The sequence below is a fragment of the Pteropus vampyrus genome, unplaced genomic scaffold (genome assembly GCF_000151845.1).
Source record: "Pteropus vampyrus isolate Shadow unplaced genomic scaffold, Pvam_2.0 Scaffold69, whole genome shotgun sequence".
NCBI classification, from domain to species: domain Eukaryota; kingdom Metazoa; phylum Chordata; class Mammalia; order Chiroptera; family Pteropodidae; genus Pteropus; species Pteropus vampyrus.
This window is the reverse complement of record NW_011888850.1, coordinates 152238-178178: the sequence shown is the minus strand read 5'-3', so window position 1 is coordinate 178178 and position 25941 is coordinate 152238. Positions and strand designations below refer to the sequence as shown.

The 25941-nt window shown below is 42.8% G+C and overlaps 2 protein-coding genes across 4 annotated transcripts in view; one reads left to right on the top strand and one right to left on the bottom strand.

Annotated features, from left to right (window-relative positions):
* Nucleotides 1–25388, top strand: part of CDCA7L (cell division cycle associated 7 like) — a 59021-nt gene extending 33633 nt beyond the window's left edge. For 2 of the 3 annotated variants that reach the window (XM_023531480.1, XM_011361649.2), the window contains exons 2-10: nt 11099–11239; nt 16286–16423; nt 19264–19635; nt 21005–21076; nt 21191–21361; nt 22042–22167; nt 23001–23150; nt 23900–24036; nt 24478–25388. In XM_023531480.1, the coding sequence (XP_023387248.1) occupies nt 11177–11239; nt 16286–16423; nt 19264–19635; nt 21005–21076; nt 21191–21361; nt 22042–22167; nt 23001–23150; nt 23900–24036; nt 24478–24508 (1260 nt within the window). In that variant the 5' untranslated portion in view covers nt 11099–11176 and the 3' untranslated portion in view covers nt 24509–25388. The remainder of the gene's footprint in view (nt 1–11098; nt 11240–16285; nt 16424–19263; nt 19636–21004; nt 21077–21190; nt 21362–22041; nt 22168–23000; nt 23151–23899; nt 24037–24477) is intronic. The other variant, XM_011361650.2, reaches the window with a different exon arrangement.
* The window catches only part of LOC105293196 (dynein heavy chain 11, axonemal), a gene marked incomplete at its 5' end in the record, with an annotated part of 146959 nt that continues 146026 nt past the window's right edge, over nt 25009–25941 (bottom strand). Inside the window, one exon of the mRNA XM_023531528.1 lies at nt 25009–25823. Coding sequence (XP_023387296.1) covers nt 25509–25823 — 315 coding nt within the window. The remainder of the gene's footprint in view (nt 25824–25941) is intronic.

Below are 25941 nucleotides of genomic sequence, written 5' to 3'. Positions count from 1 at the left end.
CTTATTCTGGATATTTCACCTAAATGAATTCAACAACATGTGACCTTTTGCATCTGGCTTCTCTTAGTGTAGTGTTTTGCAGGTTTATCTACATTGTACCATGGATCAGTACTTCATTCCTTGTTATGGCTGAATAATATCCCATTGCATTTAATATATTTTTATGGCTGAATAATATTCCATTGCAGATTTTATTTCTCGCAATTAAAAAATTATTTAAACTGGTTTCAGGTATACAGTACATTGGTTAGACATCTATATAGTTCATAAAAAGATCTCCCCAAGTGCACTCTCCCTCCCCGACCCTCCACCTTGCCAACATATTAATGCTAACTGCATTTCCTATGCCGTGCTCCCCATCCGCGTGACCATCCATTAGCTACTAACTTGTACTTCTTTAATCCTTCACCCCATTCTCCCAACCCCCATCCCTCCTCCCCTCTGTCTGTCACCAAATTGTCCACTATAATTGTGAGTCTGTTTTTGATTAGTTTGTTCTTTTTATTCCTTAGATTTCGCATACACGTGAAATCATATAGTGTTTGTCTTTCTCTGTCTGACTTAAATACCCTCTAGGTCCATCAAAGCAATATCTTTTTCCATCCCCTTCTTTTTAGTCTGTGTGTGTCTTTTAATCTTAAGTGAGCCTCTTACAGGCAACATACAGGGGTCTTGTTTTCCTTTCCATTCATCAACTCTTTTAGTTGGAGCACTTAATTCTTCTCCCTTTGAGGTGCTTATCGATAGGAATGTAGTTGTTGCCATTCTTTATTCCTGTTTTCAATACATGATTTTTCTTCTTAAAGATGTCCCTCCAACATTTCCTGTAATACTGGCTTGGTGTTGATAAATTCCTTTAGCTTATTTTTGTCTGGGAAGCTCTTTATCTGTCCTTCAACTCTAAATGATAGCTTTGCCGCATAAAGTATCCCTGGTTATAGATCCTCGGTCTTCATCACGTCGAATATTTTGTGCCAAGCCCTTCTATCCTACATAGTTTCTTTTGAGAAATCAGCTGCCAGTCTTATGGGTGTTTCCTTATAGATAACGATCTGCTTTTCTCTTGCTGCTTTTAATATTTCTTTGAATTTAACCTTTGGCGTTTTAATTATGATTCGTCTTGGTGTGAGCCTCTTTGGATCCCTGTTTTTTGGGATTCTCTGAGCTTCCTTGGATTTTATGTCCATTTCCTTCACCAGGTTAGGGAAGTTTTCCATCATTATTTCTTCAAACAGCTGTTCAACATCTTGATTTTCTTCAGGTGTGCCGATCAGACGGATATTTGGACCCTTAATAGTGTTCCATATCCTCCTTAAATTATTTGTATAGTCTTGGTATCTTATCTCTTGCCATTCTAATTGTGTGTCTTTGGCTTTGCCATCCTCTAGATAGGGCATTTGATCCTTTTCTTCATTCACTTTGTTTATCCCATTTAATATACTTCTCAGATAATGTGTTCTTCATTTCAGGCTGGTTCCCTTTTATAATTTCCATTTCAATTTTTATGTTTTTTTTCTTTACCTCTTTGTTGAAGTTCTCACTGAATTTGTCTACACTTCGCAAAAGTTCATTGAGCATCTTTATAACCAGAATTTTGAACTCTGCATCTGTTAGGTTGCTTGACTCCATTATATCTGGATCTCTGTTCTTTTCTCTCATATGATTTCTGCTTCTTTGTCTTCCCATTTTGGTTGCCTTTCCATGTCTGTTTCTATGTACTAAGCAAAGCTCCCAAGTCTCCCGGTCTTATTGGTGTGGATTTGTGAAGCAGGTGTCTAGTGGCACAGTCCTGAGAGGGGTTCAGCTGCAAGTCAAACTTAGCCCAAGCCTCTACCCCTCCGGGGCCACCTGTTAAGATTCAGCAAGCAATCCACAGATGCTGTGCTTATAGTTGCTTCAAAAGGCCACACCAGAAACCAAGGCCAGCTGGCTACAGCACGAGTCTAGGTGCTGCTCAGCAAGGAGCACCTGACTTGCTGTGGATATACCTGGGTGTGGTTTAGGTGGGGCCCAAGTTGGGGGAGGTGGGTTTCAGGGAATCCTCTGGGCGAGCGACCTCTGTTATCCAGTCTGATGACATCACGGCTATGGTAGCGCTGTGTCTGTGCACTGAGAGTGGGGAGAGCTCAACAGAGAACAATCGATACCGCTGGCACTTGTGTACAGAGCGAGTCTCCCCTCGGCCCTCATTCTGACAATGTCTCTCTGCAAGTCCCTGGTGCCTCCTGTGTGCAGCCTAATCGGCACTGGTGCTCGGAGCAAGTAGGTCTGTCACTGTGAAAATCTGGTCATGGAAGGGGCCCCTTTAAGAGGCTTCTGCCGCAGACCGGGCAGCCCTCCGTCCTCGCCCTGTCCTACCTTCTGCCGGTGCAGGGTGATTTCTTGGATTTCTCCCTAGTTGTATGGCTTGTTCATCTAGATCCCAGGCGATTTTTTCCTTGCTGCTGCTCCTTGTTTACGTCACAGCTTTGATTTGGTCACCAGAGGGATGCAGAGAGCCTCTGTCGTCTACACCATTTTTCTCCCCTCTCCATTTCTTGCAATTTTTTGGTCCCTTCATCTGTGGTGGACATTTGGGTTAATACCAGCTTCTGGCTATTGTGAATAGTGCTGCTATGAATGCACATGCACATGTATTCGTTTGAAACACCTGTTTTCAGTTCTTTTAATTATATATTATCTAAGAGTGGAAGTGCTGGGTCGTATGGTAATTCTGTTTGACTTTTTGAAGAACCAGCAAACTGTTTTCCAGATAAACCATTTTACATTCCCACTTCCCACATACAACTGTTCTAATTTCTCTACATTTTCATCATCCCCCTACCCCCATTTTTTGGATTAGAGCCATCCCAGAGGATATGAAATGATATCTTGTGTTTCTGATTTGCATTTCCCTAATAACTGATGATGTTGGACTTCTTTTCATGTACTTCCTGTCCATTCATAGATCTTTGGAGAAATGTCTCTCAAGTCCTTTACCCATTTTTTGTTGAGTTTTTCTTGTTTTAATGCATTGTAAAAGATCTGTATATTCTGTATACTAGAGCCTTACTAGTTATGTGATTTACAAATAGTTCATTCCGTAAGTTATCTTTCGTTCTCTTGATAATGTCCTTTGATGAATAGATGTTTTAGTTTTGATAAAGTCGTTTTATCTTTTGTTTTTCCTGCTTTTGGTGTCATCAACTTTAGGTTTTTGATTGAATTAAATACTAAATACTAATTAATATATAGTTATCGTTATTGAGAAAATAACATTTTTCTCTTTAGATAGTTGGGAATGTGTTTGTAGGGGGTTTACAAACTGTATGCCCTTGAATAAGTCTAGGCTGATGTTTGCTCCTCTTTAAAATGAGGGGAAGTACTCCAGTTGATGGGTGAGATCTGTCACACTCTGATAATCCTTGAATTTATGATCCTCTTAACTGTTTATAGTTCACATGCTCTGAGTTTATCCAAATTTTCTGGCAGTCTTTAAATCTCAGAATATATACTCCCCCCCACTTTTAACTAACCTGTTTTAGACATATATGACCAAATTTCTATTTTGAAACATTAGGCCCATTCGTCCTCCCACCAGTTCTGTATAAAGATGTTTATCTTGTCACATCCTCCCTGTCATTGAGTGTGCCCTTAAAAATTGATAAGGCATTGCTAAATTGCTGGATGAGAATGATTCTTGTTTTAATCTCATTTGCGTTTACGTAGGGAGGTTGAAGACTTTTGAATTATAGCCTCTTCTATATTCCCTGTTCAGTGAATTTTCTTTTACCTATTTTATCGTGTGACTCTTGCTTGGTACATTTTATTTTGTATGAGCTTTTCAGTAACATTAATAATTTGTCATATTTGTGGCGGATCTTTTCAACTTTTTTTTTAATTTCTAAATTTTGTTTTCTTCTTTTAAATAAGAAGCTTTAAATTGTTACATGGTCCATGATGTCATTGTTTTCCGTTTTGATCTCCTTTACGTTGATGCTTAGTTTTCCCTATCCAGAGGCTAGTTGTGTATTCATATTAATTATATTCTTCGTGGCCATCTGATTTATAGTATCAGGAGAGAAGCAAAATGGACTGTTTAGTCTCCTCAAATAGCCAATTTTGCCTGTGTCACTTACGGACAACATCATCCCCTTTCATTGATCTGTAGTGTTTCTTTTATTAAATTGTAATTGTGTGTGCTTGCATCCATTTCTAGACAATCTGTATGTTTTACAATTTCTACATACTTTGTTTTTTTTTTTTTTTTTGACTAAGACAATTTATGCACATTGAAGTTGACCCTTTTTAGTGTGCAGTACTATGAATTTTGATAGATGTCTTCAGTTGTATAGTCACTACCACAATCAGTTTTATCACCCCTCAGAAATGCCCTTCTATCTCTAGCCCTGGGAAACCACTGATCTGTTTTCTGTCTCTATAGTTTAGCCTTTTCCAAGATGTCATATAAGTGGAATCAGACAACATGTAGCCTTTTACACTTGGCATAATGTATTTGAGGTTTATCCATGTTGTTGGGTCTATTAGTAATTTACTATTTTTTTATTGCTGAGAAGTATTCCACGGTATGGATGTACCACAATTTGTTTATCCATTGCTTAGTTGGTTTGTATTGTGTCTAGGTTTGGTATGAAAACTGCTAATTACAAGTTTTGTGTGAACATAAGTTTTCTTTCACTGGGTGTGGATTGCCTTGTCGCGTGGTAAGAGTATGTTTATAAGAAATTGCCAGATTGTTTTCCACAGTGTTTACCACTTTGCATTTCCACTGGCAGTTTGTAAGAATAGCAGTTTCTCCGCATCCTTGTCCGCACTTGGAATCGCCATGTTTTTTTAAAGCCATTCTGATAGGTAGACCGTTGTCTCTCATTGTAGTTTTACTTTGCATTTTTCTAATGACTGTGGATATTGAACATCTTTTCCTGTTCTTATCTGCCATCTGCATATCTTTGGTAAAATGTTTGCTCACATCTCTTGCCCATTTTTTAATTGGGTTATTTGCTTTTATTATTGAGTTTTGAGAGTTCTTTATATATATGCTGGATATGGGTTCTTTATAAGATATAAGATTTGCAGATATTTCTCCCAGTCTGTTGGCTTTTCTTGTCATTCTCTTAAGCGTATTTTTCGAAGGTCAGACATTCTTAATTTTGACTGTAATTTATAAATTTTAAAAATCTGTATTGTGGTTCTGGTGTTGTACGTAAGAATTCTTTGCCTAACCCATGGTCACAATCATTTTCTCCTGTTTCTTCTAGAATTTTTATAGTTTTAGATTTTATATTTAGGTCTGACCCATTTTGACTTAATTTTTTGTAAAAGATGCAAGATATATATGTTTCTTAGGAAGCGACCAATTTCATCTTAGAGATTTAAGGAAACAACAGGATTTAATGGTAGGGAATTATGTGAAGCAATTCACTTTGCCGTTGGTTGAAGAAATGCTTTCCTCTGTAAAAGGTCTCCTTTCACAGATATAGTTCACTCTGCAAATTCTGTTCTTTGCTATCAAAATTGTTTTCAAAAACAGTAATAAGGAAAATGAAAAGTGTGCAGATTTCTTTTATACTATTCCATAGGGATTAAGATGGAACTTGTTTCCAGGTGAAATATATACTAATGTTCCCAGAATAAGAAACATTTCCTGAAGCTTTATCAAAATTAGCTCTTGACTCAATTGGGCTTAAAGTGAATGTTTTTTTCTTTTAAAAATAAAATAGATAATAAATATGTTCCTCCTGGCTAGGAGGTAGTGTTTTTTAATCCAGGAGGAATGGATTTAGATATCATAAAGATGTGGAAAAGCCTTAATTGATAAGCGCATGAGTAGCTAGTACAAAGTAGGAAAAGTTATGTCCCGCAGGAGGGGAACAGAAAATGGGCCCGAATCTCTGTACTCAAAGGATGTTCTGCAGACGAGTGCACAGGGATTGCCCTGGAGCTGTTAGAAATGCAGACTCTCACCCTATCCTGACCCACTGATTCAGACTCTGTAGACTTAAAAAAAAATTTTATTGAGATGTAATTGACCTATAACATTATATTAGTTCCTGGTGTACAATGTAATTTTTTGATATTTGTAGGATTTCCTTCCTTTTTAAGGCCGAATAATATTCCGTCGTGTGTGCATGTGACATTTTGTTTATCCATTCATCCGTTGATGAACAGTTGGGTTGCTTCTACTTTGTAGTTTTTATGAATAGCGCTGCTATGAACAGGGAAGCTATTTTTAATTTAAAATTTTTCTTTTTACTTAATTTTCTTAACGTTGTCCAGCACTATACCAGACACTAGTAGATATGCTATTGGTAATATTCGAAATTCTGAAATTTCCTTGGTGTCCTGCAAAGCACCATGAGTTCTGCTGTGTACTTTCCCTGAGTGAGTTTGAGATCCAGCCTGTAAATGCTTGGTCCTTAGCCTAGAAGCTGACATTTGAAAATTGGGCAATTTCTCACCAAGACTCAGATTCCTGGCTTCTCTGCAGAGGTGGAAGGTCGGCCGCACCGGGCCCCGTTCCTGCAGTTGCGGCTTTCCTGAGTGGGGGAGTGGACGCCCTTGCTGCATTCATGTCTTCAGCTCTCTAGTCAGCACCACCCCATGATGAATGGGGAAACGACAGGTCTCCTGGCCTAATGTATTGATATATTGTCACACTGGTCATATATTAGCAGGGTGCCCCTCTGAATCTTCTGTCAGGTCTGTTGTATGTAACTCCTGCCTTCTTTGTCTCATCTGTTACATATAGTTACATGTTGCATTGAAGACATTTGAAAATTTTACAGACTTCTGTTAAATCCTGGGGCTTGTGACTGTGAAACTCTTAATGCCTTTTGAAGTTAGGCAGCAAGAAGTAGTCCCGCATGCTCAGGAATGTGTGGTTTTTGCTTTTTTGAAAGTGTATTCTTTTGTTCCTGATGAGTTATTACAGTCCCCCTTAATGGCACCTCTGGAGCAGATGCAGAAGTCATAGATGAAGAATTGGGTGGACGCAGGCTTTGCAGCAGTGGTGGGCTGGGACAATAACCCCGGAGCTAATGCATTGCCACTGGAAGCATTTATTCATATTGCCAGCCTCTTTTTCCCTTGTGTGTGCTTTGCTTAAATCATTACAGTGGCTGCTTCTCCTCTGTTAACCTCTATGTTAAAACAAGCTTCTGGGCCACTGGAGCTTTTTGATTCATAAAATGGTGATAAGTTAAAAGGAAAGAGTCAAACCAAGCCCCAGTCCCTCTGTCAGTGCCACTTTTTGGGACTGAACTTGGTGGCTATTATGCAAAGTCCAACATTCTTACACTTTCACAAGTCTAGTCAATGTTTCTGGTATGAGTGTTCTCTTGGAGTATTGGTTCCGACGGCCAATAAAACAACAAAAGGTGTCTAACAACAAAAGATGTCTTCGAAAAGATACGGGTGCTAAATACTGTTAAATTTACTTCCTTATGTAAAGTTTCAGTTTTTCCCCCAAGAACCATCTCAGAGTTAAGCTTTGTTTAGCATGGTGGCAGGTTTCCTTCTATTGTTGGTGGAACTCTAACTCCGTAAGTGTCTGTCCGTTTGTCCCTTGTGGTAATTTCATTAGATGGTTGGAGTGTGTTTGTATTAACCCTCTGACGTGATTAAACTTGTTATACTCAATTCTGAATTTGTGTTCTCTGAAAACCAAATGTTAAGCTTTCATTGATTGAACCATTAACTTTCTAATTGTGTTTTTAAACAGGAAGCATGCATGATAAAAATAACCAGATTAGGGATGAGTAATTTCTCAAGTGAACCTAACTGACTGTAAAATTAATTCAATGCACAGAAAAAAGAAATCAAAGAATTTAAACAACTTTTGAATACACAACTTTGTATGTGTTAGTGCAGCAGTCCAGTTGTGGTCTGGGGAACCCTAAGGCCCTTTCGGGGTTCCATGAGGACAGAGTCATTGTCGTAATAATACTAAGACCTTTGCCTTTTTCTGCTGTGTTGATATTTGCATTGATGGTGCAAAGCAAAGGTAGTGAAAACTGCCGGCCCTTAGCATGAATCAGGGTAATGGCAGCAAACTGTACAAGTGGTCACCACATTCTTCACCTCAGGGCACTCAATTTTAGAAGACAATGCCAGTTTCACATAAGAATGTCTTGTAGCAGTGAAAATTATTTTATTAAAATCTCGACCCCGGACGACATCTCTTTACTGTACCGCGTGATGAAATGGGAAGTACATGAGAAGTGCTTTTGCAGCCCCAAGTACAGAATTGTCAGGTTATCTCAGAGGAAAGATCTAGTATAAAACCACAAAGAAACTTTGAACTTGAATGTTGTTGGCAGTGTTATTGGTAGTGGTGCCAGTCTGAAACTATTGTGTATGTATCGCAGAGAGAGCCAATGGGTAAGTATATGAGAAATACTGGAAATTGGGGTTTTCATTGTGGAGGAAGGGAGATATTAATGTGGGCTTGAGATTGCCGCGGAAGAATCTGCCATGTTGGATTTGAATTCAAGGTGTCACTATGAACTTCTGATTTAAGATACTTAAAATATCCTTGCTCTGTCCAATCAAAGAGCCTAGAAGTAATGATACTTCACTAACAAGGAGCACACTGAGTTCTCACATCTTGATTTCTAAATGCCAGGGCTTCCTGGAGAAAAGGCCATATCGAGGGCTGAGGCACGTGAAGTACAAGGCTAGCTCGGCACATTTGTTGTGCTGGAAAGCAAGGAGCTGCTCGGAGACTATCAGGTTGTATCAAACGGACACGGATGCTGGCTTGAAGGAGCTCCCAATGGCCAAACTTGGGACAATTTGGGCATCAGAAAGAATGATGACAGTAATTGGTTACAACACATGAATAAAAAAAATCCATGAATCTGTGCGGGAGGAAAGAGGAGAGAGAAAGAAAGGAGGGAGGGAGAGAGAGAGGAAGGAAGAAACTAATATGTTACAGAAGGATGCCAGCTAATATTTGAATGATTGATAGATATGAAATCACCATTTTGTAACCTCTAATATAGTAATTGGTTCAGGCAAGAGTTATCAATGGATTCTGAAACTATTGAGTGAAATGTTATTAGGGAGAGAAGGATATTCACAGAATCTCAAACATCACCCTAGTTATTACTTTTCTAAATACAAAGGAGTAAATTATTTTCGCTAAGGAAAAATCCAGCTGATCTCATCTTGTCGACCAAACAGCATCGCTACTAACAAGAGACAGCCAGATATTCTTTGCTTTCTGAAGGAAGAACGCAGCACTACCTGTGAAGTAGTCTTGCCAAAAAGAAGCCGACTTGAATCTGATCGAGCTTCTAGGTTCAACTACCAAATTACTGGAAATCCAAAGGGACAGAGGAGTCTGCTACCTACCATCGGGGGAGGGGAGGACTGTAAAACAAAGCCTCCAGACTGGCAAACTCTACAGTCAAAAATAAGTCATAAAAAAAAATTAAAAATAAAGGAAACACGAGGAAGGACTTAAGAGACCTGTTGACCAATGTATGGACCTTATTTGGATTGTGATGCAAATAAACTATGAGTTAAAAAAAAATGTTTATAGAACTGGGAACGCAGACTGCATATTCGCTGAAGATACAGCGTGCAATGATACCACGTCTACATTTGCTTTAAAATGGTTTGAAAGGAGGGCGGTGGGGTAGGGATAAAGATGAAGCAGTGTTAGCCACGGACAAATAATTGCTAGGGGGTCCACATGCGTGTTCAGTATACTATTCCATCTACCTATGAATGTGTTTGAAAGTTTTTATAATTATGTTTTAAGAACCACTACTGTGTCTCCTTCTGCAGTACATTGAGAAGTATATGTCATCTGTGTAGGATTGTTGCCAAAAATATTTAATTTGAATCTATCAGGAAGCAATCAGAAAAGCTCTACAGGAAGACATTTTGCAAGATAGTTATCTTGGACTATCTACAAAATTTCAGTATTAGAAAAGCAGCAAAAAACAATGTCACACACACAGATCAAATACAATGCATGTTTCTTGCTTTATGTGTATCCCTCTTCCTCCGAGAAAGTTATGAAAGACATTTTGTGGAGACAGTTGCAGACCTTGAAATATGGATTCCTGAGAAATGATACTATTGAATTACTGTTAATTATTTTAGGTATGATGATGGTTTTGTGGTTCTGTAGGAGAATGTCGTTATTCTTGGGATATGTGTGCTGTAGTCTTTTAGGTTGAATTGTATGCCTGCAAATTATTTTAAACACATGAGAATTGGGTTGGCTCATATTAAATCACTGTTTTCCTGGGTCAAAAACAAAAGTCAGCCAATGCCTGTGGTTCAACCTAATAGTTGTTGAAAGAGAGAGAGAGAGAAAGCACATGTGGTGACATTGGGGGTTCCAGGTGAAGAATATAAAAATATTTGTTCTATGCTTTCAAATTTTTATGTGTTTGAAGTTTTTCAAAATTAAGAGCTGGGAAAAAATAGGTAGTCAGCATATAAAAGTGAACTCTCAGCAGATACATGTTTGTTAGGTTAAGTGTGCTGGCAACATTCTTTCTGGGAATAATTGCCTATAATAGCGTTTAAATTCTCTTGGAATTCTAAAGCTACTATAATTGATTCAGAATATAGAAAAGAAGGAAAGCTACTTATTTCATTGCATGAATTTTCATATCAGAATCAGCATATGACAAAGAAAAATAACTATAGGTGGGAATTAAAGAAAGAGGAGCATAGTAATATCTTCTGGAATCTTTTACATGATGACATTTAAAGACAGATCCACTTTTAGGAGAAAAATAGATCATTGGTTTTGCAGAAACTGATGCCTATTTTCTCTCTTTTTTTTTTGTCAAGAGATGGAAAATGGCTGCTACCTGCGCATGCATGGCTTTGACATTCCCTGTAAGATAGGCTATAGCTCTAGAATTTGAATAGGAAAAGTTGTATCTGATCCTCCCTTCCCTCTTGCAGTGAGGTATCAGCTGAAGCGCATCTTGCTCAGGGTTATGAGGCCTTCTGGGCTGCCGGGCAGATTGATAAAGTTAGGAGATGGTGATGCCTAGTCTTCTCTAGAAGATTTCCCTAAGTGATTTAACAACCCCTGGTTTTATCCTTCTTTGTTTCGAATCCAAAACAGATCCCTAAAGAAGTGGCTGACATCTTTAACGCCCCCAGCGATGATGAAGAGTTCGTCGGTTTCCGAGATGATGTTCCCATGGAAACCCTCTCATCAGAGGAGAGCTGCGATAGTTTTGACTCACTGGAGTCGGGGAAACAGGTACGGATGCTTCCTTTCAAGGCAGGCATGTTCGTCTTGAAGCCTGAATCTTGGTTCAGGTATTCTTTTATTTGAACGTGGTCTGAGACTGTTGATATCAGTTAATTGTCGAGCATTTATCAGCATGAAGCCTTCATATGTTTTAAGAAACTGGTGAGAGTACCTAGCTCACTTTTGCTGTTTAAATTCTTTTCTATGTACAGTCTTTTTTTTTTTTTTTTTAATAAAGGGGACCTCACATGATCAAACCCATTTTCTGTGCAACCTCGGGGCTGCTGCCTGAGGTGAGGCTGTATTCAGAGGCTCCCACACAGCTGGCAGGGATGGCTGTGCTGCCCAGCAATAGCACGCACCACGCAGTGCAGTGCAGGAATGTGTGGTTAGCAGGAGACAATTGCGTCTCTGCTCCCGCAGTGTGGTTCTGCTGGCACCTCCCTCTTGGAATTGCTGGGGAGAGCATTTTTCTTTCTTTAATTACTCTGACCTGTGGCAAATACAAGTCACAGTTCTCTTAGAGTTAGATTTCCTGGAGGTTTATATTGTGCCTTCGCAATAGCATGGCCAACCGAAATATCTAGCCTTGTGTGGCATTTTCTTCTGAGTTTATTGTGGCACTCAGAATCCCTCATTCTTTCTTGACCATGGTCTCTCCTAAAAAGGCTGTAAATTAAAACCACCTTGCTTCAACTGGCCAAGTACAGGAAGGGAAGCAGTTAATTATATATAAGTGCAGGGCCTGCGTGATTACTTAGCTGGCTGTGCATGTTCTGGCCTCGGTGGGAGCGATTCTTTCGCAGGTTGTGGGGGCCTCCTGTCTCTGTGGCCCTCACCTGACTTGATGTCTCCAGAGCATTCGATGCCACCAGCCACCCGCTTCCACTTCCCGTGGTGTCATATTCCTCTCAGTGTCACCTTTTCTTCTTTGTTGTCATCTCTTCTGTTTTCTATCCCCATATGTGGATGTTGTCCAAGATTTTGTATTCAGACCTTTTCAAAGCTTAGTGATCTCAGGGATTGGCCTGTTTTCAGCTATTACCTCCAAATTCTTTAAGGCTTGGCTTCTCTCTCCAACTCCAGATGTATTTCTGACTGCCAGCTGGCCCGATCCTGATTATTCAAGGGAGATATGAAGCCCACCTCTTTCCCTCCCCAGGTCGTCTGGCTGGCTTCTCACTGTTACCTCTGTCCTTGATGTTCTTAACCCCTCTTCCTTTCCCATCTCCCCGACTCCTGTCCAGGAGTTGACGAATCTTCTGCCCTTTTCCTCACCTCCATCCCTTCCCTTCTCTTCCCTCTTCAGCTCCCAAGTCCTCACAGCCTTTACCTCACTTGTAGAACTGAGCTCTGGTCATGATCCCCCTTTATCAGAAATCGCCCGTCCCTCCATTTGGGCCTGTTGGATCCACCACGGAGGGGGTGGTTCTGAGCAGTGCAGGACGTGTGTAAAGGGCCGAGCCGGGGCCTGGCACACGGGAGGCATTAGAAACAGAGCAGGAGCTTTTGCGTCTGTGGTGACTGCTGCTTCTATGTCATCAAGCTTGCCTTTTCCTCTCAGTCCCCCAGTCTGACCCCAGCATGCCCTAGGTGGCCTGTGACAATCTGCTTAATCGATAAGAGTGCCCTTAATCGATCTACCTCCCTGGGAAGCTGCAGATGCTACATTTCCCTCATTTTACAGGTGATGAAACTGAAGCTCAGGGAGGTGAGATAACTCACCCACGGCCCCACATCTGAGCAGTGGCCGAGCTCCTAGATTTGGGATGTTCCAAATCTGGAATTACCATTTCTCCCCCCTGAGCCCCCATTGCTCACTTCCCTGCCTGCCATGCTGCAGTAGGTCAGACAGAAACTGCCCTGACTCCCTCGCCATGCACTGTTCCGCCCTGTGCGTACTCCAGTCCACATTGTTCATGCTGCCTGTGTGCTCGCCGTTCATTTTTCTAGAGTCTACCCTGGTTCACATCCAGTTCAGACACTGCTTCTTCTGGGAAGTCTTACTGGGTTTTCTTTCTTTCTGTGAACCATCATGCTTGTGTCTCCCGTATGTCACTGATCCTGTCCGTGATTACTTGTAGACCGGTCCAGCTCCCCCATTAAACGATAAGCTTTGATGAAAGGGGCCTCATACTCGGATGGTGTTTTCCAGCTTTCCTGGCCGAGATCGCTTACTTGTGTTGTCCGTTTTCCCTTGTTCCACGCATCCAGCAAGCATTGCGAACGAGCCACCCATGGGGTAGAAGCGGGAGGTTCGTCTGCCTTTGCTCACTCGGCCTGTCATCACTTTCCAGTCTGTTTCTGCACGTCATACGCGCTTCAAAATAAAAAAAGCAGCCACTCTTATCTCCTCTTCCTGTTATTTGCTTACCTCCTTGATCGTGATGACCAAGGCTCACAACATATTGCCTAGTTTTGATTTTAAAAGATAACAGATCCCAGAGAGCAGAGAGCCGCGTGAGGGTTATAACCAAGAATGCAGCGAGGCTGTGCAGAGTAGATGTTTGCTTCATACAGACCCACGTTAAAAACCTTTTTTACACCTTGTGGAATAAGGAGAATAAGCACAGGCTTTGGATTAGGACTGTAGCCAAGTTGTTCTTCTCTATCAGAACTGGCCACCAATGATACTGATTTCTCGCAGGCTGACAACTCAAAAGATAGAAAGAACAAGAGGACTGCACGGTTGGCACTTGCTGCTCCAAGGTGTGATCTAGGCAGAGACTTTGGGTATACAGTGAAATTTACACGTGGACCCCACTGCCCTAAAGCAGCCTGCAGGGGCCGGCTAAGGGCTCTACGAAACAGATGTTTCCTGCCCTCGGAGGTAGCAGGTTCATGGTGGGTTTCCTTGGGAGCCAGCTGTGCACTGTTCTTCCTTAATCATAAACCCTGTCCTGCTGGTTCCCTACCCAGGGCCCACACACTCTCCATCCTTCTCAACCGGCCCAGGAAGCTGCACCGACTTGCACACAGTATGTGTAGCAATGCCAACTTTCGCCTCCCTTAAACACGTTTTTGAATTTCACTTTAAAGAAACTTCCCGTTTGCGTCTCTCCCCCCTCCTTTTTTTTTTTTTTGAAGCAGCTGCACCACAGCTATCAACAAAGGAACAAAGTAATTTAGCTTTGAGCACACACTCATTCCAATTACCCATAATAATTCATAGGAGACATTTTTAAGCTTAAAAAAAAAAAATGCTGGATATAGGCAGTTCTTTCTCTATCCCCCTGTAAGTTTTTCCAGTTGTCTATTATATCTGTTTTTCTCCAGAGATTATCTGAGCTCAAAGAAGTATGTAATTAAAGTCAGGAAAAGGCATCGGGAGGAGATAAAGACTCCTCAACCAAATGTGGTGTGATGAGGGGTCATTGCTCTATCGGGTGTGGGAGGGAGATGTCGGAGGCAGCTGGGGGTGAGGACTCCAGCCCTGGCCGCCAGCTGGGAGGAGACTATTCGTGGGTCTCCTTTCTGATTTGCAGTTCTTTTCCCTCTGCTTTCTTTCAAGCACGTCATTTAGAGAGCCCAGTTTCCATTTTATTAGTTCAAAAGAAAGAAAAAGTCATCACTGGAAAACGTTCTTCTTTTTAAGAGTCGTACAGTATCGTCTGCTCACTGGGGCCTGTTGGTTGCTGGTCGCTCACCAGCTGAGACTCCTGTGGGCCGTGGAAGGTTGGAGCTTTCCATCAACCCCGAGGCGGTTGGTAAAGGAGCCACTGAAGTCACCTCAGGGAGGGGAGTAAAAGTCTCCAGTCCTGCTGGTGGGATTGCAGGTTGATATAGCCACTGTGGAAAACAGCTTCAAGATTCCTCAAAAACTTAACATGGAACTACCTTACGATTCAGTCATTGCACTTTGGGGTATTTATCTGAAGAAATCTAAAACACTTAATTCTAAAAGATATCTGCACCACTAAATTCACGGCAGTGCTGTTTACAATAGCCAAGATGTGGAAGCAGCCTAAATGCCCATCAATAGATGATTGGATAAAGAAGTGGTACATATATAGAGTGGAATATTACTCAGCCATAAAAAAAATGAAATAGTAACCATTTGTGATAACATGCATGGATCTAGAGGGTATTATGCTAAGTAACATAAGTCAGATAGAGAAAGACAAACACCACATGATCCCACTCATGTGTGGAATCTGAAGAACAAAAGCAAACAAAACAGAAACAGATTCGTAGATAGAACATTTTGGTAGTTGCCAGATGGGAAGGAGCTGGGCTGGGTGAAAAAGCTGAAGTGTTTAAGAAGTACAAATCGGTAGTTACAAAATAGTCACGGGGATGTAAAGTACAGCGTAGGTCAGTAATATTGTAATTATGTATGGTGCCAGGTAGGTGCGAGACTAATCGGGGGAATCACTTCGTACATTATATAAATGTCTATAACCACTGTGCTCTACACCTGAAACTAATATAATATTGACTGTCAACTTTAAATGGAAAAAAAAAGTCTCCAGTCCTTTCCTACAGAGATACGTGCCATCTGTGGAAGGGAGGCCCGCTCGCCGACTTGGAGGAGACGGGCTTAGGTGGCTGTGTGAAAGGAAAGCCGGTGTGTGGGAGGGAGCAGTTTTCCCACATGTCGTCTTCCCATGTGTTTTTGGTTCTGTGAAAGCGTTCCAGCCCTGGCAGGAGAAACTGAATTCCACCAGCACTTACCAGTCACGCAAGAAGCTGGCTGAGGCTGTGGACATATACTGAGTTTTTGAAATCAATTCGTGGGCCTAAATTTCTGTAAGCTATAGAAAACGTGTGTGTGTGTGTGTGTGATGGTAAAATACACATAACATGAAATTTGCCATTTTAATCATTTTTAAGTACAAAAAAGTTCCCAGTTTCTTGCCAACAAGATACTAAGTGGCATTAAGTAGACTCACAGGGTTGTGCAGCTGTCACCATTATCTATTCGCAGGATGTTTTCATGTCTCAAACAGAAACTCTGTACCCATTAAACAATAACTCCCATTGCCCCCCAGTCCCTGGTAGCCACTGTTCTTTCTTTCTTTCGTTCCATGTGACATATGTGTGTTTTTAATTTAGCAGGATGTGCGCTTCCGTTCCAAATACTTCACAGAAGAGCTAAGAAGAATTTTTATAGAGGACACTGACTCAGAGACGGAAGATTTTGAAGGATTTACGCAGAGTGATCTGAATGTAAACAGTAAACCAGAAGTAAAGGTAATAATGATCAACATGAGGAAGTGTGGGTTGTAATACTTTTAGTTTTGCTTCTGAATTTTTTTTTTTTTTTTGCCTGTAAGAAGCCACTTCACAGGTGAAAAGGAATTCCTTTTTCTTACATGATTATCTTCTAAGCCAGTTAACAGAATATGAAAATTGCTCTTCTAAGGCAAATTCCTGGTCCACTAATCCATTCTCCTCGCATAGAAAAACCAGTTTTCTTCCTTTGGTGCCTTTGGAGTGTGGGGGGCTGTGTCCCAGGTGTCTCTTATTGTCCCTTATCAAAGAATTTATTTCAGACTTTTTGAACCTCTTTATCTAAAAAGAGGAGGATCTATCTGGGAGTAACAAGTTTCTTAAAGTCATTTCTTCTTGTGTATGAACTAAAGTTCTTGGGTTCGGAGTTAATTTGGCAAAGATTTAACTGTGGTACAAAGTGTTACCCTGTGCATTCTCGATTTGGGGGCTGACATGCTTTTTAATGGTAAAGGTGGCCCAGGCCTGCTTGAGTCCCGAGGACAATCTGCTCTCAGGACTTTGCCATCAAGAGACCTGTTGGTTGATTTCTTCTTATTTCATAATGTTTAGGCCAGTTTACTGCCAACTAGTATTTGAACCTCAGGGTCACTTTAAAGAACAGCCTTTGGATTTCTTTTAGGCATAAAAGCGTTTTCTGCTAACTGAAAAATAGCATACATTTATCCCAAAAAATCAGTATACCACTTCCTTCTTCGGTATTGAGGTAAAGGATGGAAGTTAAGCTTCTTCACGTTCAGATGCTCCTGCAGAACCACATCTGGCGTGGAACCTATATGGAAGTTTAAATAAACTGCTTGCTCTGTCCCCCGCCTTTTCCTAGGGGGAACTTAAGGCCCGAGAGCCCTAATGGTAGGCTGCCTAGTTGGATGGTGACTTTTTTCTTCTGTGAATAGCAGCACGGAGCTGTGCCAGCCTGTAGGCCCCAGCCCTCCCTTGGTTTCTTTACAGAAGCTGTTTTTATGGCAGTTCATGTGTTCTGGCTAGCAAGTCTCCATTCCCTTGCCAGCAAGACGCTAAGATCCTTCCAAACCCTGATGGGTATCATCTACTCTTAATGGCTTATTTATCTTCTGTTCTTTAAATGATGGCTGGTTATTCAAAGGATTTGTGTTTCCAGCACAAGAAAGTAAATTACCCCAGAAGTCTTTTCTCCCCGCTCATGGTCAATGAATTTAGGATATTAATTGTGACATGTTATGTCGACTCTGATATAACTCATAGCTCAGGGGAGGTTCACCTGCAACTTTTATTTTAAAATTTAGTGAGAAAACAAGCCCTGTTTTCTCCCTTTCCAGCTTCCTGCCCACTCTAGTGGGAACTGGTGAGACCACCTTTCCAGATGACGGGAAATCGTCATAGCCCGGTGCCTAGTGGTCTTTAGCCAAAGTTGAAACAGCCACAGCAGAGGTGCTGGCCCTTGCGTTCTTTCCCTCGGGTCTGAGTGTCCACTGGTATTTTGACAGTTTGCTGTTTCCCTACTTCAGTCCTTCGTTGTAAGCTACTCCCCATCCTTGGTGAAGGGAGGTGGGTAAGATGATGATTATGATAAATAAGCCAGTCTGGGGATATGTCCTCTGAAGTTGCCCAACAGTGTCTTCCAAAATTGGATTCCTCTGCGGCCCATGGTTTTGAATTCCAAAGCTACTAATGTAGAAAGTTCAGGATATTTTTTTTAAAAAATAGATAGTATAGTGTGGTCTTATTTCTCTCCTTGGCCTGTCGTGCACCGATGTGTATACCAAGGTTTGGCAGTTATCTGCATTATCCTCCCTCTGCCTTATTTTACCTTGAGTCCAGCTAGAATTCAGGGGGCGATCACTGAGGAGGCAGCACAATCATTTCACTGAATCCTGGGCCCGTCCTGGTGCTGCCCGTTCTCTCCTCCCAGCACCCCCTTGGCAGAGTCCCTGACAGGCTCTCAGACTCAGCTTTCCAGCTTGTGGTCAAGGAAAGATGCCCAGGAGACGGCCTTGATCTCGATGTTTAACCCTCTATTATTGGTAGGACTCCCCTCGCATCTGAGATATTCTGCATTGTCACCTGGGTAATGTCACCCTGCCGTTGCCTTCCATTCTCACTGTGTCCTCACGTGTAAAACTGAGTTATGTTTTAATGCCGGAGACGGATACCGAGTAAAGTTTGGGAACGGGATGAGTTCTTGAGCTGACTGAACAGATGTTTCACAACCCGCACAGCTGTCTGCCTCGACGCCACCCAGTTACAGAAAAAGGAGGGGGCTTCCCTTGGAGTGAGGACTCATCATGTCTTGGAGACGACATTGCCAGTGACCCCACTGGCCAGTAATCTGCCTGCTCCTTGGTCGCTTCACTGAGGTGAAATCCTCTCTCCTGTCCCTTTTCCTCATGAGTCCTTGTCCTGTTTAGGGCAGAATAGTCAATATTTTTTCTTCCCCAGGCACTCCCATTTCTAGCTGAAGGTGACTCTTATGTCTTGCACACGCTTTGACTGTTCCTCCTGTTACGTGGCTTCCAGATGTGCCAGCTTGGCTGTTCCACTACGCAGGAGTCGTCTTTGTCAGTCTTTTGCTTCCAGCCTGATGCTCTGAATGGAACCTAGTCTGCCAGTGGGTGTGGCTGGGGCAGAGTGCAGTAATAGCTGCTCTTTGATTTTATTCATCAGCAAACTACTTGAGCATTGAACTGAAGAGTTCACAGAGAACTAAGAGTAGGAAGAGGAGGCTTTCAGCTATTTATTCTTTTCCTAAAATCATGTCAGTGTGTTTAAATATGTTTTTTTCAAAGTCTTATAGACGTCTTTGCTTTTTCTCATTTTGTTAGCTCGACGAGTCAGAGTTGAGTGACGACGGTAAAGCATCCTTTGTGAGTGAGGAAGAGGAAGATGAAGAAAAGGCTACCCCTAGAAGAAGCAGGCCTAGAAGAAGCAGTATTGGCCTTCGCGTAGCCTTGCAATTCCCCACCAAGAAACTGGCAAAAAAGTCAGATAAAAACAGTTCTTCTGAGCCACTGTTTTCCAGCCCATGCTTACAGGACCCCCAAAAAGCAATTCTTGGGAGGAAGAAAAGCTGCAGACAGGGGAAGGAAAGGGAAGATTCTGTCTCTGAATCTGAGGATGACTCCAGGGATGAAGGCCAGGAGGGCTCCGACGCGCTGCTGAAAAGGACCATGAACATCAAGGAGAACAAGGCCATGGTAAGGCCCCGCGCAGGCGGTGGGAGCCAGCTCCGGGCTCTGACCAGCGGCTGCCCAGGCTCACAGACTGCGCCCTTACAGCTTGGCTTCCGGCAGGAAATGAGCTCTGGGTGTTGTGTGAAGTGTCTCTTTTCCTGAACCCCAAGCAGTTATTATCTGATAGCTCTGGTTCGGGAACAGAGACTCCCAGCACCGTTTTTAGCCCCCTACACCGTGCCATGAAGTTCTACCTATGCAGTGGCATTGTATGCAGTGGCATTGGAGGGGAGGGGGCTGAACAACTGGCCTGTTCCCAGCAGAAGAGCAACGTGCAAATAGGATGTTAGGAAGCCACCTAAGAGTTGCAGTGTGTGGGTCAGACAGGTGGCTTTCAGCCCCCAAAACTGTATTGTGATGACCTGCCCTACTTTCGAGACATAATCCAAAGGAATAAAAGAGGTCTAGATGCTAAACTGAACTTTAAAATGTCTTTACTAGAAAAATTAATAGAACAAGGTGAAATCTTTGTTATATGTAGCTTTTCTGTATGTGGTAAATAACTGTTTGCTTCATAATTTTGTATATATAGAGCTTTTTAAATCACTCAATCACTTTTAGCATTTCGATATATTTTTTAATATTTTCTGTTTAAAAAGTGCAATGTAATGATACTGTATATATAATCTTATGTGTCTAATAAGTTACTTAAAATATAAAGCTTTTAGGTGGAATTTATCCTGAAACATTATTATTATTATTATTGTTATTATCATCATTATCTAAGGCAAATTTTAGCACTGTATCCGTCTGCATCTTTAAAATAAGAACTGTTCATGATCTTTTAGTGACATCCATACATTTGTATAAATCTGGAACTAAAAAGAATCCTAATGAAATTGCCTCACTGGCATATTAATGCCTATTATTTGGTATTCTTAGGTGTTTATTTGGGAATATTTTCAGAAATTATTGAGAACTTAATCAGTTTTGGGAGCTCTAAATAACTGACAGAATGATCTAGTTGAGAGCCTTTTCTGTTTTGAACATAGTGAAACTTGATGCAGGTGTGTAAAATGCTGTTCCAGGGTCACTGCTAGTTAGTGGCCCCATCAGGATTCCAGCCTGATGCTCTGGGACTTTTCATTGTGTCATGACCTTATACATAAGGAATGGGCATGGGATTCATTCCTGTGAATGATATCAGCATCTCACCTCTGGAGATGAAAATCGTTACACGCGAGGTTAAAATTATAACAGCCCTCGAGCTCTTATGTAAACAACTTTAGTCACGTTTCTCACGGCTGCGAAACTGAAGACTCGTGATAAGGTGTGAGGTCAACCAGACTTGGCAGCACTGACGTACGATGCTTTCTTTCGTTCTGCACTTCAGCTCGCTCAGTTATTGGCGGAACTGAACTCAATGCCAGACTTCTTCCCCGTCCGGACCCCGAACTCAGCTTCTGTAAGTGGACCTCCTCGTGATCACTTATCGCGACACTGGCGAACACAGCCGGGTGCCAGGTGGCTCGTGTTCCAGCAGGCACCCCGCTGCATGTGTCTGTGCTCTCGCTTTCAGAAGAAGAAAGCCGTGCGGCGGGCCTTCTCGGAGGGGCAGATCACGCGGCGCACGAACCCCACCCGGAGCGCGCGGCCGCCCGAGAAGTTCGCCCTGGAGAACTTCGCCGTCTCGGCCACCAAGTTCACAGAAGAGTACTACAGTTTCAGGAGGAGGAAGACAATCAGCGGGGTATTTATTTCACCATAGGAAACAGATGATTCTTAGTCTGAGCCAGTGGTCCCCTGCCACCAGTGCTTGTCACAGTCACTCCAGGGCATGTGCTGAGGTTATGACTCAGTGGGTCTGCATTTCTGCTGTGTTCCCAGGTGGTGCCCCTGAGCCACCCACACTCTGAGAAGAACCCGGGTCTAAACCATAGGCCACAGAGAGAGCCCTCTCTCCAATCCGAGCAGCAGTCCAGTGGTTAGAGACCCCAGCTTGTCTCCACTGGAGGCCACCAAGGCTCTTTAATGGCTCCAGCGGGCTTTGCGGTTTTGCTTGGCGGAAAGCACTTTTCGGAATGAGGCCTCTCATGTGTCTTCAGCCTGGAGGAGGAGACTTTAGACCCTTCCTAATTGTGGGTTCGGCTGTTCGGCGTGGTTACTTCTCTGTCCTCAGTTTATAGCAGGTGGCCAGGTATTGCTCAGGTGAAACCTGGGCTGCTCGTTTATCATACCACCTCGCCATGAAGGAAGCTTGGCACTGTGTGGCAGGAGCTCAGTACATGACTCAATGAATGAGTCCAAGGAAATAGACGAGGGACGTGGTTGACACGAAAGGTGCTAGATCTCATTTAAAACTTTTTAATGTGTTTTTTTCTTAACCTCTCGCAATACCTTACGTCAGGTTCTGCTTCGGCTCCTTTGCAGGGGAAATGCCAGGGGTATAGACGACGGCACCGCATTTCTTCTTTTCGGCCAGTGGAGGACATCACTGAAGAGGACTTAGAAAATGTTGCCCTAACCGTTCGAGATAAAATCTACGATAAAGTTCTGGTACGTTATGTCTGATGAATAAGTCACATGGTTGTGATTCCTGCTGGGAGTCCAAGGCACTGGGATTTGAAATCCTGCATTGTTTTTAAACTGGATCTGGGCTTACACACTGTGCCATCTCCCCAGAGCACAGAGGTGGGCTCTGAATTGGAGGGTCAATTATAACTGGGGAAGATGATGGCTTCGTGCAGGAATTGTCAGGGAAAAGTTTCTTGAGGGGATGCAGGGGTACAGTTCGGAAAAACCTATTTATAACATATTTTCAATATATCGTTTTTGTTTTGAACACGGAAGCAAACAATATGCTTTTTGGTTAATATAACCATAGAAACAAGTTTGAGAGACTATCTTGGGTTGGTAAGAGGGCAGGTTAAAATTTCTTTTAAATGGTGATTTAGAAGGAGACTTTGTGCTGTTCTGCAGAGTTTTAAAATAATGGGACACAGCCTTAAGGTAGTATTAAAATGTTTTTAGTTTAATTGCCACCATGTTTAAACTGACCACCAGGTGCTAGGTCAGAGCTGAGTGATGCTGCCCAGGGCTCATAGCCACTCTGGGGCCTCTGACCCTCCTGCCTTCCCTCTGGTCCCTGATCATTTGTGTCCACCTGATGGTTTCATTTCTTCTAGGCTTCCTGCTCAGTCTCACCTGCCCTAAGATGTTTCTCTGGCCCCAGAACTAAAAGTGCTGACGGGCTGCTGGAGGGCGTGATGGCTTGTACCAGAAAATCAATGCTGCTTGACCCCAGGAGAGGGCAGTGTGTCCTCGTGTATTTAGGACGTGCGTGTAGCCCCGTACATCCGTACTAACCGCTCACCACCGTCCTCCTGCAGGGTAACACGTGCCACCAGTGTCGGCAAAAGACCATCGACACCAAGACGGTGTGTCGGAACCAGAGCTGCGGCGGGGTGCGGGGCCAGTTCTGTGGGCCGTGCCTGCGGAACCGCTACGGGGAGGACGTGAAATCAGCCCTGTTGGACCCGGTAGGAGCAGCGTTCGTGCTCTTTGTAACTCGTCCTGGTGAAGGGAAGCCTGAAGATGCTCCCGTTCCCGGGGACCCATAGCTGCAGCGGCCTGCGGAGCCCTCTCTCTGCATCTTAAGGTGCTGGGAGAAATGAAGAATAGGGTTTCCTTCTAGAAAGGGACCGAGCTGACTAATAGGAGAAGAGGTTGCCTTGGGTTTTCCGGAGTCAGAGCCAACCTTTTTGACAGCTGTCTGGTTCATCCAGATGAATCTGTGCCCAGCACTGCTCTGAGGTTTCACATCTGTAATGCCGTTTATCTCAGTGGTTATTAACTCATTTATCCTTATGAACTAGATATATATATACCTCCCTGTGCCTCAGTTACTTCTGTAAAATAAGTCTCACGGTTGCTATTAGCTTGGACAGTCCATGCCCTTAGCCTTTTATATAAGTCATGTACTGTCCTCAATTTGCAGATGACTGTAAACTCACTCAGGTTAAATGATTTAACAACTGTCACACAAATGGCAAGTGGAAACCCTGTGCTCCTAAAACGCTCCAAAATTCTTGAACAGGTATCTCCTAGTTACATCAGCTGGTCCTTGCAGGATCAAGCTTTGGGGCCTTTTTGAAACAGGAAGGAGACAGTACTCCTTCCCCTTGTGACACATGCTGAAAGATAACACCCGGTTAAAGACTGGAGGAGAGATCCGTCGAAGCAGCCTGATCAGAGCCTGCAGATAAGGGGGTCATTTCATTTCTCCTAGGACTGGATGTGTCCTCCCTGCCGTGGGATCTGCAATTGCAGTTATTGCCGGAGGCGTGATGGCCGCTGTGCCACAGGCATCCTCATTCATCTGGCCAAGTTTTACGGTTATAATAACGTTAAGGAGTATCTGGAGAGGTAAGTCTTAAAACCAAAACCAGAGGTGGTAACGCCGGCAGGGCAGGTAGTGCTTGCCTCGTTTCTGGCTGATGCTTACCCACCAGCTCGAGTGCCATCATTCTTTAACTCTGCATTGGAGAAGCTCAGGACTGATGTTTTTCGTATTAGGAAATTCCTTATGTTGCTAGAATTTTCAACTTGGTACCGCCTGTAGCCACAATTTCCCCTTAACAGAAATGGAGTATGTGAGGCAGGAACTTAAGGGATGTGCACTTAGTTATCTCATTCTGGGGAGAAGAGAGGGAACTGTGGTCCACAACAAACTCTAAAGCAGTGTTGGAATGAGGCAGGTCGCACCTGCTGTTACTTAAGGAGTCCGGACTGACAGATCCGGGTGGGGCTTTGCCCTTTCCTCCCTCCCACTGATCATCACGCTAACACTGCCCATCTTTTTCCCAGCTTTCAAAAGCAGCTGGTAGAAGACAACTAAGAGAAGAATCAGCCAACTCACCTTAGCATACTCCAACAAGACGTGCCATACGTACCATTTGTGCCTAAGAATTTCTTACAGTCGTGTTTTTATACAGAAATTCTTCGTAGATCTAAATACTGTTTTTTTTTTAAAGATTGTTTATATGCTTACAAAGATTTCTCAGGAAGACAGCTAAGCACCTCGAGGAATCTATATACATGTATACGCAGGCCTGTTTGAATTGTTAAAAGCATCTGCAGATGATTAAAAAGCACAATTAAAGTTCAGGTAAGTTCCAGGGAAAAAAAGTAGCTCTTGCTTTTGTCACTGTTTACTTATCAATGTTGCCTTGACATTTTACCCCCCCTACCCCCTCCGACTCTTTAAGTTTTCACAGGGGATCTATCCCCTTTACCTAATTCAAACCATGTAGTTGAACCTGCTCTGTGTGATTGGAAATTTATATTGATGACTGTTCCCCTAAATTCCAAAGTGCAATTAACCACAGAACTTGAGAGTACTAGAGTTTTATTTTTATTAAAACTTGAAAAGTGGACTGTCACATCAACACTGGAGGCCTCGGAGCGCTGCTGGCCAGCAGGGACATCTGCCCGGGGCCAGTTGCTTCTGGACCTTAAGAGAATGTAAGGGCTAACTTAAAAGGGTTTTGTTTAAACATCTACAAGAACTAAAATCCCACTTACTGACCAGGCTGCCGACCCCAGTTTTTGAGGTCGTATTTCAGTGGAACCTTGATGAAAATGTGAGAGATACTGTACTTTTTTTGTGTTGTGGGTTGGGTACTGGGGAAAGCTAAAACAGATTCCAGTATTTTTTTCGACACTGCTTCTTTCTCTTCCCCTTCTCCACCTTTTAAGGATGGTGTTTTCTTAAAAAAGAAAAAAACAATTAATGCACATTTACAAGTTACTTAAAAATTACAGAAACTGGAATATGTTTTATGCCCCTCAGTGCAATAAAAGTGTATGTGGAATAGTACAGTGACAGTGAAGAATCCTCACTGTGTTCTGGCTGAGGCTGGAGGGACGTGAGTCCCAGCATGAGCGTCGTCTATGCTTCTAGCAGCAGAGCCACGCCTGCCAGGACCCATTTGGCCGTCTTCTCTTTGCTCTTCAACCTGAAGGTCCAGACATAGTTGGGGCCCCTCGTTTTGGTTTTGTATACAGGGCATGCATAGGTATGTTTGGTTTCCTCTCTGTCCATGGTTATGGCTTTTGCAAAGATGACTGGCATCACAGATGTCAGCTCCTTGAGGCGGGCTTCCACAATGGTTCCTGACTGGATGTCCCATCTTGCACCTGCAGCAAAAACACAAGGGTTGCAATGGTGGGGCGTGTTGATACTGATTTTGTAAGTGTTGTAGGCAATAAATGTTCTGGTTTTGTCACGTTACTGCTTGTCAGTGGCTTTCTTACCAAGCTGGCCCAAGA